At 39.5% G+C, this 13,214-nt stretch overlaps 1 protein-coding gene across 1 annotated transcript in view; it reads right to left on the reverse strand.

Annotated features, from left to right (window-relative positions):
* XPOT (exportin for tRNA) overlaps window positions 1-13,214 on the reverse strand; it is a 32,846-nt gene that overhangs the window by 4,438 nt on the left and 15,194 nt on the right. The window contains exons 12-19 of the mRNA XM_054988976.1: window positions 12,136-12,260; window positions 11,120-11,261; window positions 10,899-11,018; window positions 6,754-6,848; window positions 5,766-5,835; window positions 4,433-4,671; window positions 3,571-3,856; window positions 664-853 (exon numbers count right to left, since the gene is read on the reverse strand). Of these exons, the coding sequence (XP_054844951.1) occupies window positions 664-853; window positions 3,571-3,856; window positions 4,433-4,671; window positions 5,766-5,835; window positions 6,754-6,848; window positions 10,899-11,018; window positions 11,120-11,261; window positions 12,136-12,260 (1,267 nt within the window). The remainder of the gene's footprint in view (window positions 1-663; window positions 854-3,570; window positions 3,857-4,432; window positions 4,672-5,765; window positions 5,836-6,753; window positions 6,849-10,898; window positions 11,019-11,119; window positions 11,262-12,135; window positions 12,261-13,214) is intronic.

Raw genomic sequence — 13,214 nt, forward strand, 5'->3', positions numbered from 1 at the left:
CACCTTTCTAGCTAGCCACAGAGTGTTGTGTCTGCCTCCTGCCAAGGGGGAAAAGGTGGGGAAAGGAAGGAGAGGGCTTTCTGGAGACAAGCAGAAAGTTCCCCAAATGGCTGGAGAGGTAGAAAAGAACCCAATGCAGCGGACAGCAATGCAAATTGTAAGGAAGTTGCTCTGAAGCAGAGTGAGTATTGCAAGTACAAGAAGAGCAGTTTCCTTACAGACTTATACTGCTACCCATTGGCTTGGTTTCCTGCACACCACTCCCAGGCTTTTTAAGTACTCTCCCGTGCTGCGTACTGCTGTCCAGAGATACCAGAGTAACAGGCTGAGCAGCCATTTTGTCCAACAAAGGTTGCTCTGTAGGCCAGATGAGTGGTCTTGGTAGAGGGAATGTAACCCGTAGGCCATATGTTTGACACGCCAACTGTAAAGAATCTAGGTATATTCAGGAAGTAATGCTGAAGGCATTTTGCTTCAACTCAAAAACTTTGCTTCATAATCCTTCAAACCAATGGCACTTCCAAGTAGGAAAACCTCAGAACAGGCAAAATAAAATCCTTTTGATTAAATCAAAATTATTTCCATTTCTATCACTGCTATGGAATGACACTTGTTTTAAAACATTCATATCTACCAGGTATGAAATCAAGAGCCATTCCTCACCCTGATTAGCTATGACTTCACTCATCCCACTGCCAGTGACTGTTTGTAGAAAGGCAAAGTAACTCCTTCGTAACATCTGTTTTTCCAAAGCAGCAGATTGGTCATTTTCTTCCGCTGGACGGTGTAGAACTTCAAAAATAGCACGCAGCAGTGGCATAAACATTTGTTGCAGAAATGGGGAGACTTGGATCTATTAAAGGGTAAGGAAAGCCTGTCAGTTATCAAAACTGTTAGAGGCATAAAAAAAAAAGAAAAGAAGCTACAATTCTTAGTCTGATATCATACCATTAACTCAAGTACAAGGAATTTCAATTGAAAAGCCATGCCAATCATATATAAATATGCAAATCATCAATAAAATACAGAAGTAATCTTTCAATTATAATTTAGTTAGATCAGGGATTCCCAACTATTTCAAGCCTGTGGGCACATTTGGAATTCTGACACAGTGTGGTGAGCACAGCAACAAAATGGCTGCTACAGCTTACATTCTGTAAGTCTCTGTAATGCCTACTAAATCATATTGTTCTGACTGGATGTTAGGAAAAACTTCACATTAAGAGTGATTCAGCGGTGGAATAAGCTGCCTAGAGATGTGGTGGGTTTCCCCTCATGGGCAGTCTTCAAGGAGCAGCTGGACAAATACTTGTTGTGGATGCTTTAGGCTGTTCCTGCATTGGGCAGGGGTCGGACTAGATGATCTGTAAGGCACCTTCCAGCTCTGTAAGTCTATGACCTTCAGTCACACAATGAAGATCCTTGTGCTGTAGAAGCAGCTTCTGTCAAAGCAATGTTTTTAAAAATCTCCACAGCCAATCAAATCTTCAATGACTAACCAGAAGCCCTGCTGGGCAAAAGCACCACCTGGCCCCACCCACTTTCTAAAAACACTTGGCAAGCACCAAGAAAGGTGTCAGCAGGCACAACTGTACCCAGGGGTACCATGTTGGGGACCTCTGAGTTAGATCAATAGAAACGTTTCAACACAAACAGAAAAGAACAGGGCATCTACATTTAACTCTCTAGTTTTCCAGAGGAGGTTTCTGGAGCTGAACTACAAAAAAAAATTCGTATTTTAATCATCATGACTTAGAAGACTTTTTACAGTATAGGGACTAGACAGCCCCATTTCCATGTGTGTAATCTTAATTTGGTTAACAGGCTCAGAATACCAAAGCCATAAAATAATGGCTGGTGGCACACATTTTTAAGGAACACCCACCCACTTTGACCTTTGAAACACTGGTGATAGAGTGGGACTTTTGTGGGTAAAAAGCCACAACACATGCAGTTGCGCTGAGGAGAGGAAATGAGGCTGGTGCTGTTCCTGTGCCAACCAAACATCTGCCGACTGAAGGAGGGCAAGTTGCCCGATTTCCCCCTCCTCACTGCCACATGATTTTTGGTCCACAGAGATCTTACAATTTCACCACCAGCATTTTGGAGCTTTCAGGGAACTGCTAGGAAAGGGGGGAAAGAATGATGACTCTATGTGCATGGCCTACAGGACTCAAGGTGTTTTATTTAGGTTCCTAGTTGTCTCATGTTTAAAAAACCTTTGTATGGAACAGAAGTTTTCGTAAAAAAAAAATGCAAGCCAGCTGCTTTACAGCTGCTTCGCATTAATCTACACAAGTGTCCCATGATGTCAGTCGCTATACCAACTTTTTAGAGGATTAACCTTAGCTAAAATAGGGAACTGCCCAAGGTAGACAATAAGCTCAGAGATCTGAACCAAGAGTTCACATATTCCACTTCAGAATAATTCATTGGCCCATACTAGTGACACTATTCTTAGCCACTGCAAATCCAGCACAAAACTAATACTAGTTTTGCCAGCATGATAGCATGGTCCATAATAATTTCAGCAGTATTACCCTAAATAACTGTTTACAGACATTCTGTGGTTTTGCATTCAGATTTTCAAACAGCAATTCACAGTGAAAAGTGCACTGTTGGACTGCAGCTCCAGACAGTAATTTACTTTTCTCTAAGTTACTTCAGACATTTCTTAATAGCACTATTTGTGAAGCCCATGTTCAACCACATAAGTTGTCATAAAGAGATTAAGAAAACATTATTGTCCTTCTCCCATTTACCTACAATGTTCTGTATCCTCTATCCCTTGGGTTCCAGAGTACGGCATTTATGGTGTGTAAAAGTTGCTGTCCAGCCATGGTTTCAATTAAGAGAACATCCCACCCACCCCCCATTTTTAACTCTTAAGATTTGCGCTGCTAGGAAGTTCTGAGAAAGCAACAAGACTTTGTATAACAGAATCATTTCTTACCCCTTTGTAACCTGTCTCTGCCAACACTCATACATTTAAACACACCATTTACAGATAAGAAAGAGATATCAGTCCAAGCCTACTCAGTGGGTTAACACTTGGGTAGAGCCACTCTGGTTTTTATGTATGTTTGACATCTCTGTTCCATATGCCTCTTGAAACTTTCCATGCTTACCTAATTTGCATATGCATTTAATCTGTATACGTACCTATAAATCTTTGTTATAAAACAGAAAAAGGAATATACTGTTCATCATCTTCCAAGCAACACATATTAAAAGTTAAGCCATAAAACCATTATATTTCAGCGAATATTAGTCTGCCAATACTGAACTACCTAATTTTAAACCATGAGGATGTCTTGACATTTTTAAAGCTGTTATTCTGAGAATTTATCAAACATTTCATGACCACTTCTGTATTTCAGAACATACTGATAGTTTGCAAATAAGTGCAGTAACAGTTGTAATCACTTTTCCAAATTAGTCTGAAAAGAAAAAAATTAAAGGAACTGGCACAAATAGGAAAATCATGTTTTTTCTCTCTGAAGGTCCCAAAGATAAAAATTCTCCTTAAATGTTAAGCTTTTTATTCTAAAAATGGAATTGAAGTCCTACCTTGAACTTAGCTGTGATTTGGTTTATGAGAGGAATGAATTCTTGGACATCTTTTGCTTCACAGTCCTTGAGCATATGTTCAGAGGCTGAAGGGATGAATGGGAGAACTTCTTCCTCTAAACAAATAATCATTCGGTGAAGAAAGGTGCGGACCCCACTTCTAAGAACCTCCTTCTGTAAGGGACAGCTGAGAGCTGGTAGAAATGTTTGCAAGCAGTCCAAATAAACTTCCGAGCAGCCACACTGTTTTACGGTCTGCTTATTGCTAAAAGCTTTGCTGGTTCGGCTGAGGAAAAAACAAAACAAATGCAAAACCATTTAAACATTTAAAACTATCCCACTTTCTTTCAAGGCAACTTTGAAAGTCTGATATAATTTCTAAAACACTTTAAGCAATTATGCCATATTTTAAATAATGCCATTATCTACATTGTGCGTCTGCACTTTGGATTAATGGCAAGTGTTCTAAAGAGATGTTAACCAATTTTTGCATTGCTCACATTGGCTAGCTAAATAAATATGACCTCCCCACTGCAGTAATAAATATTTCCCTTAAATTGTGAGACAACAGAAGCCGGTTTCCAAAAAGGCTGTTTTTTAAAATTTTGGCAGCTCCCAAATTTGGTAATTTACTTTTAACTGAGTTCTACCCTCGTTAGACCACCCAAGCTTTACTCCTGTAACAAGGAGTAGTAAGAGAAGAAACCAGTAGGCTGCAAAAAAAATCACAGCCAAGGAACGCTCCTTCATTGACAAATATATGATGTGTCCATTATCACCTGTGGGTTTACAGACTCATTCAGACCAATTATCTTATTCAAAATTTATTTAGAGGCAAATGTTTAAACAGTGTTGCTCCCACCTTGCAAAGCCAACAGCATGATTCAGACAATCAGCCAATGCCATCTGTCTGTCCTCATCTTGTGCCATCATGAGCTTTTCTAACAGTACTTTAAACTTCTCCATTAGAGGAGTCAAAAGATTTCTCATTAATGCCTGCTTCCGTTCGGCAGAGTAGTCGCTGTTCACAATTAATACTCCAGCTGTCTCATAAATGAACAGCTGGTCATCACTGCTTAACAAAGCCTGGTAACCATTTTCCTGGAACCAAAACAAAATAATAATTTGCCCTTTTCTTCTAATTGAAGAATTCTGAAGTGCGAAAAGACATATATGTACTACAAACACGATTAGTGTCAGAAAAACCACAAAACCTTAACCCCACCACCCTCCCACAGAAAGCATCTATGTAGATATGTGGAGGGGCCATGGGTCAATTGTACAGCATTTTCTTTGCATGCTGAAGGTCCCAGGCAACAGGAAGCGGGTGGTGTGAATCATCTGTACCTACAATTCTGGACAGCCACTGGCCGTCAGTCCACAAGACCGACAGTCACAAATAGATCAACCATTTGATTCTGTGTATGGCAGCCCCATAACTTCTTTGAGTGTGTTCATTTTTGATCTGCTGTATCAACTTTGCACAGACATCATTAAGCTGATGAGAAAAGCCTCGGACACCCATCAGAGCAACAGGGCATGACATTAGTGCTAGAGTCTGCAGAACCACAGAACAATCTCAACACAGTGATACCAAAAAGGGATTAGAAGCCATCTGGATGACTACAATTTCTTCACACAAAATTTTGCAAACATAGTAAAGCGGCCAAAGCAGACATGTAACTGGGTGATTTCACTGCATCCTACTTTTGAGAATCTGCCTGAAACTACTACTATGTGGTAATATTCACCGTGGCATAAAAGGTACAGTTTAAGATGGCAGCCAACTATTCAATGAACTCCAGATCATCCAATTATAAAACAGTGATCAGTCTAGTCTGAAACTGGAGAATGTAACTCTGGAGGGCCTCAGACAGTTTCTATGAATCATTATTTTTGAAAAGCCATATAACTTTAAACATTTGGGTGACTTGTGATGGCTCAAGTCCAAGATCTATAACCTGCTGCATTTTGCAACATGCAAGGATACTTTCTGAAAAAAGAATTAAGCAAGGCCTATCAAGGCAGGACAAGGAGGAATGAGCAGCTTAATCTATTGAGTTGAATTGCTATCAGAATATGGGGACACGTACATGCACATTCAAATGCTCCACATATATGATGCTGAGGTGGACACATTGCACATCTGAACTGTGGGTTTGCACTGCTCATGCTCAGGAATGAAAAATACTTACTGGTGGAGAAAGTTCTAGTAGATCTTGTATTCTGTTCAGAACATCTTCAATAAAAGGGTTCATTTGTTTGCTGAAACATAAAATGGCAAGCCAAGTTTATATCTTTAAACTTTATAGCTGTTTTATTTTATAATTAACTATTTTATTTGCAAGAAAGTCTTAAACAGTTAGTTGGTTAACATCAAGAGGAACTATATTGCTTATCATTGATGAAAATCTCACCTCACACTACAGAGCACAGCATGAATCCTCCCTTATGCATCTCTTCTATTTACTATAATGAATTGCATGTCACATCATTATATATTAATTACAATAATAAGAAAATGCTAATCCAAAAACAATAATAAAATGCTAATCCAAAAACACTTTTAAAACACTGGATTTGGACACTGACTTAGACATTTCAGGAACGTGCACGACAGAGAATAAACAGTCTGGAGGGAATATGGTGAACTAGTTGGTAGAGCCAGGGGCCCACAAATCAAGTGTACAGGCTTATGTCAGATACGACAAGCAAGCCTTGGCCTTCTGAGCCTCCTCCCTATCCCCAGGTCTTCTTCCTTGTGCATCTCAAACTCCAACTTAGCATTTCATCTGATTTGGACATTCACGACAAACAGCATTCCCCCCCCCCAGAACCTGAAAGTCTACAATATCTGAGCCACATGGTTGAGTGGGGTGGGGGTTGGGGGGAAGAAAAGTGGACAGCCAGAGATAATGAATTACATTTGAACGAATTCAGGTTCTGCACACACACACACACTGTTTTAAAGAGACCCTTCTGCACTGTTCTCCCAACTTCATGTCATGATACTCTGTGACTATGAGAACAAGACATGTTTGAGCCTATCACTAATGAAGGAGATCTAAATGTATGATATGTGATGCACCAAGCTCTACATTTTCTGCATTTGCTTCTGAAAAAAGCCAGTTTTTCAAGTCCTGGAAATCTTTTAAGTAATTCACTCGTTTTCAAGCAGCTTACTTGAGAGACTTGACAAATCTGGAGAAAAGGTAAGCTATTCTGCTTCGAACTTTTGGATTAGCATGGCGAAGACCTCTGTGATCTAAGAAGGCCATCTGCAATGAAGATTGGAAAGTTTCATAAGCAATTAAAGCCCCAGGAATTTCTTATACAATGGAAGAGAATATAACAAGACAAGCAAACATCATATTTTTTGCAACTTCTTTTAAAAAATACAGGATAAACATAGCATCATGTATAACCATGCATAACCATATAATTTTTTAAAATTAAGGATTTAGGATGACACCCCATTTATTTCAAAGAACTCTAATATGGGAAATAGACTTTTAAAGAAAAAGTGCAAATTAGTACAAACAGTTAAAAACGTAAAAGAAATCCCACATTTCAGAAGAAATAAGGATTCACATTTAAAACAACACAGATTTACATTTTAAAAAATAGCAGTAGGCATACTTCATAACTGATTCAACACTGAGTTAATAACAGTAGCTAGAATTTTTAGAGCAGTCAAAATATATTCAGCAATAGCCAAAGATATAGTTTTTAATTCCATACAAAAGATTAAGTAAATGATAGTCATCAGAGTGGTTGGGGAATATTACAAGAAAAGGGATGATCAAGGAGGCTCTTGAAATATCACAAAAATTTACATTTAAAAAGTTTCAGGATTTCAAGTCCAGAGAGACTGATCCTCCAATTATGTGGAATGCTGGAAAATCTACCATAAAAGTTGGCAATTAGTAGCACATTAAAGCAGTCTGGAGAAAAAAAAGACAGTGGTAAGAAGGAACTGTAATGGAACGTAAACATTTATTACCAGCAAAGGGTCCTGAAAAAATAAAACCCAGCTGGAGTGGAGAACAAATTCATTTGGCAACTAGCTCAAGTCTAATAATCTGAGCAGATTTTTTGCCAGGGTACAAGCCTAGTGAGCTTTAACTCAAGACAAACCCAAAACAGAGAAACCTAATTCTGCAATTTTGGAATCTAACAACTGGCTCCAAGGACTTAAAAAGGAATCAGAGTGTAGCCAGAGTAGAAAAGAAGGAAGGGGTCTGGAAAGATACAAAGTGAATATGAACTTTATGACAGTAAACCAAGGAGAATTTACATGCTACCGTATCATATGCTATAACTAAATTCTATCTGTATAACTTTTTATCTTTTTAGTGTAACAATTCTGTAATTTGTTCCAGCCTATTTTTATGTTATTATGCCATTAAAGGTCAGATTTGGATTTGCACGCTGTTTTACTCCAGCTTCTAGGCATGGAACTGAAGATGCCACGCCTCTAGGAATACTGAACAGTGCACAGAGGAAGCATGACTGAATAACTTCCATATTTGAGTCAAAAGCCTGGATCCAAACAGGAACCCCATATAGGAGTTAGGCTGCGATTTCTGCCCAAAACACCTGGAAGGCTGATGGAATACGTTGCCTAATGCCAGGGAAAAAAACTCTGGATAGCTGCCATATTGGTTGTAGTTCCTACTAGAGTGCAACAATAATGGGGAATCTATGAAAGAGAGGCTTGAAATAACAACAATGTGCTTACATACTGCCCTTCTGGACAGATTAGAGCCCACGCAGAGCGGTGAACAAAGTCAGTGTTATATTATTCTCCTCACAATATAGCTGGGGCTGAGAGGGCTTACCCAAGGCCACCTGCTGAGTTAATGGCAGTAGCGGGAGTCAAACCAGCAGGGTGCTGATTTGCAATTTGACCACAGTATATGACACAGTATAGTACTGCATGAACGAGTAGACCTGCTAAAGATGATGTTTATCTAAAAACCAGGACAATAGTTTATGCTGTTTGGATTTGGAGAAAACCAAACTTTGAAAACCAACACTTTGAATTTATGATAATTTGTATAAAGAAATTCAGCCACACAATAAGATGAAAACATTTTTCAAAGATACTGCTGAAAGACAAAATAATATGGCATCATCAGCATAGAGGATAGGCACTGGATGCCCTGCCAATTAGGAAGCATATAAATCATTTGCAAAGGGTTTCATAGGAAGGTCATAAAGATTAAAAAGTTGTGGGGCCAACATGCATCCCAGGCATACTCCCCAACTGGGCTGGTTAAATAACCCTGGCAGTTATATTGCACCCTCAATTCAGAGGGTGCATAAAGTCATTTAATTAAATTGAAAGCCCTAGGTGTGATTGAGGGGGCCTCCAGTTTTTCCCAGAATCCTCTGCAAGAAACTGAGTCAAATGCTACTTGCAGCATACATTTTAAAATGCTGCTTACAGATCAATAAATGCAGCATTTAACTTTCCTTTCTTATAGAAGGTATACTAAGCAGCCAAACAAGCCAAAACATTAATGTGGTGCAATAGCAATTTCCCTTTTTTAAAGACAATCTGTTCAAGGCCCAGAGCAGAGGAGTCCTTCATCCATATTTTCAGTCTTAAGAATAGATGGTCAACTTATAATTTGCCCAACAAAGAAAGCAAGCTCATGGGATAGTTATCTTGAAGGACCCTTATTACGGACATACATCAAAAAAGTCTGGAAAATCCGGATCTGCGTTTCAGGGATCTGAAAAAATCCAGGATTCCTGAAAGTCAGGAACTATTCTCCAGTCTGCAACTTAGCCCAAATGAACCCGTGTCACTCACAGAAGCAGGCACACAAGGAGAGCTCCTGCACAGATTGGCCACTCACTCCCCCCTCCCTCCTCTCCCTCTCCTCTTAGGGAAAAAAAACCCAGGAGATGCCCAGGAAGGAACCAGACAGATGCTGAAGCCACATTTCTCAGATTTACTTGGGTGTCTGGATCTGGGTTCCTGGATCGGATCCCAAATGCTCTGATTTGATTTAGGAAAGTCAGATTTAGCTGGACTGCAAAAATCCAAGTTTTTCCCCCCTGAATCCGTATTGCACACCCCTAATCCTTATCATCACCCTTCTTGTGAATTGGGACTGCAATAACGTGCCTCCATTGATGCGGAAAGTTTCCAGATGCATTTTTTGCTGTAACAGTTTAGTGAACATTGGAGCCCATCAGAAAGGGTCAGCTTTGAACAAATCTGGAGGAATATAAATTGTCTTAGAAGCCTTACCAGCCTTTAAACAATTTATTAGTGAGATAATGTCATCCATTCAATGAGGCAAGCTGTCAAAGAGAGCTAAGTTGATAGAAGGGAGACTGGCTGTAGAATCATGAAATAAAAATTGGTAAAGCGAGCCTGCAAGCAGCAAAGGTAATTTGCAAAATATTTGGGACCTGGACATTTTAAGGCCATTTGAGACTATCTGCCAAAATGTTTTGTGGTCTCTGCTTGCAGAGGTTCTTTGCAGCATGGATCAGGTTGCTATTCTGTAAGACTGTTAACAGAGTTTAAATCGATCCCTGTGCAGACCTTTAGCCTTTATTTAGAAAGCAAAAGAAAGGCTAGAATCAGAAGTAGGCCCTTGACCTCTAACCTTTCAGATGTCAACACTCTCCATCAAACCATCTGTTTTTGGAAGGGATGTAGTTTTCCAAGTGTGAACCCAGGGCATAGTGTAATCATATTGCAGCACTTGCATCATAAAAAAGAATGAGTTGTGGCTCTCTCTTGGATCAACAGATGAAATAATCTCATTTTTCAAAGGCCCTAATGAGGGGGGCATTGAGACTGGATAGAATTAAAGTCTTTGTTTTAGCATTAGCAGATACTAAAACCAATGGCTCCACTAAAACATTCTTGAAAATCCTTAGTGGAGGAACTCCACAGCAATAAAAGTAATCAGATTTAGAAAAAAATTAAAGCTGGAATTATAGGAGAGTTGAATGTCAGAAATTCATGAGGAACAGGTAAGATATATACTGATTTATAATCAACTGCATGATGCTATTGTTTTGCCAAAAGATAAGACAGATGTTTTTTAAAAACCCTTCCCCCAAATGATTATCCCATTTTGGGAGGTATCCAAATAGGGACAAATAATCAGGGTTATCTGCCTAGGGTTTAAAATTAGGGAAGTCCACCCTTTGTTATGAGGAGGAATACATATTTCCCTTTTCCCAAGCGAGCTCTTTCATTCACCGTTTGCGATGATACATACAGTTTGCTATGGAAGGAGGGGTTCAGAGCAGTGATTTTACTGCCAACTTGTTTAGTTTACCATAGATGAACTTACTAAAACATTTGGAATGTGTTGAGGTTCAATGGTGAAGAATTTTTCATATCTGACCACAGTCTCAAAGAATTCCAGTGTAACGGATGTATGCTGATAAGCACTAATACCCGAGGTAACCAACTATAAGAGGAGAAAATAAGACAGTCAGGACGAGCACTTTGATTAGCATTTTCCTTCTACGTACATCTTCATCAACCATGCCTGCTTGGTGTTGTACTTACAGTCCGCATCATGTCCTGCAGAGCGCTAGCTTTTGTATCACCTGAAAAGTGAGCACCATGAGATACTGGAAGGGCCTCAGCCAACATATACAGCAGCCTTATTGCTACTTCTACTTCCATAAATGGCTTTGCCTGCCAATTTCTATAAAACAAAACATGTCAAAGTAAATGCACTGCAAATGAACTTGAAACATCCACAATAATTTTAGGGATCTTCTGCACTATAAAATGCTCATGCCCATAAGCAAGGAAGCATCAATACGTAAATCCTCAACTACTAGGAATTACAAAGATGGTTTACAGACACATTTTGTTTTTTATGATACAAATAAACACTACCGAAAGCTGGAAAGGGGTATAAGATTACAGTATTTTTCCTAGATTGTTATGGCTAGAGTACCAATTTTAGAATGGCTGGTTAAACATGGGGCCCAGAATATAGTTTGGGAGCATCAGATGCCATTGTACTACTGCAGCAAACAGGTGTGGACCTCAGCAGTAATCTGGATGGGAGATTCAGATTGGGAGATCCAGATTCCTTCATGTAAGAGCTGGATCTACATTAAGATTTGGAATGCCTGATTACATGCTTTCCCAAGAACCCAACTCTTATTTTCATTGTTTTATACTCTAGTGAGTTTATAAACTTTTATAATGCTCTCATTCATTTAGCCCTTTCACTTGACTTTGCCTTCACCTTACTTTAGCTGAAGCAGCAGTGATAACAAGGTAAGGGAGACTACTTCCTTCTCTGATAAAGAAATAAAAAATGGTTGCATTTAGTCAGCTATTCTTTTCTTGGGGCCTAATGAAGCTACATAGATTTGTGGCTTCATTAACTGGTCTGCAGAAGATACCAAGAAAGCTGCGAAGTAACATATCTTTGCATTCCAAATCTAGGCATCAAATGATCAGAATGCTACTGTTCCAACCAAAGCTGCTGACACAGAGAAAAGGAAGAAATGGTTAATACAAATTAGCAAAGGCCTCTAAAGAAGCCATAAAATGAAACTTACTGCAGCGTAGTGTTAAAAACTCTGCGTACGGAAACTAACAGTAATTCAGGTGAGACCTGTGCAAGCCTGTCCAACAGCAGCTTTAGCTGTTTTCGGTATTCTACAAACATTGCTTCATCTTCACCCTGGCAACATATGCAATGGGAGACCATCACCCAGTATATTAATGCACATTCTTTGTTTAATATATACAAATAAGATGCAAGCCAATTATTTGACGGCTGGAACACAAGTCCTTTGATTATATAATGCAGCAGTAACTTAACAAAGCAATCTTATCCATGCCCCAGCAAGGGGTTGTCTCCTGGTGCTGACAAAGGCTGAAGATGTGACAGTTCACACCAGCACAGCACTACTGCCGTACAGGCAATACCTACTGCCAACAGACCCCTTATACTGGCAAACCACCACCAGAACAAGGGGGGGAACAGGAAATACTCAGGAGTGGTTTAAAAAAGGGTGCAAGTATTACATGACACTAAACACTCCCTTCTCCATCACAAGAGCCATGGCAAAATGGGAGCCTCCCTTAAAGAAAATCCTGGCAATCCAGTGAAACCAGTACACATATATTCAAGGTTGGGCACATATCTGAAGTGCATCTGTGGACCTGATTTCACATAAAGGACTCTCGCGTTATTGCCTCCAAGCCCTGCTATGTCTCTGTTCGTCTTAAGTCTGTTAATTAGCATGAGTAAATTGGGCCAACAGCATTCTTGGGTCTTGAGTTGTCAGGAGAAAGGTGAGCTTATAAATATTTTAAAATAAATAGTGTTCTGTATTGCTTGTAAAATTATAGCCACAAGTACCTCCTTCACACCAACCACATTACATCACACGATAAAACAACGTAACCTTTCAATTGAAGCCAAAGTAAAAGTACATCCTGCCTGAGCAATCAAATGCCTTACAATTCTAGAGGCCTATATTAGGTGCCACTGCACTTTTGGCCTCTGTAGGGGTTGCCAAATATAGTAGGATTTTTCCAACAGGAAAAAGGTTTGGGCTTAAGTGATATGGGCAGGGCTTGTCACACCTGGGATTCTGCAGGAGCAGAGTACGTCAAAAGTTGGATATTT

Source organism: Eublepharis macularius, chromosome 9 (assembly GCF_028583425.1).
Source record: "Eublepharis macularius isolate TG4126 chromosome 9, MPM_Emac_v1.0, whole genome shotgun sequence".
NCBI classification, from domain to species: Eukaryota; Metazoa; Chordata; class Lepidosauria; order Squamata; family Eublepharidae; genus Eublepharis; species Eublepharis macularius.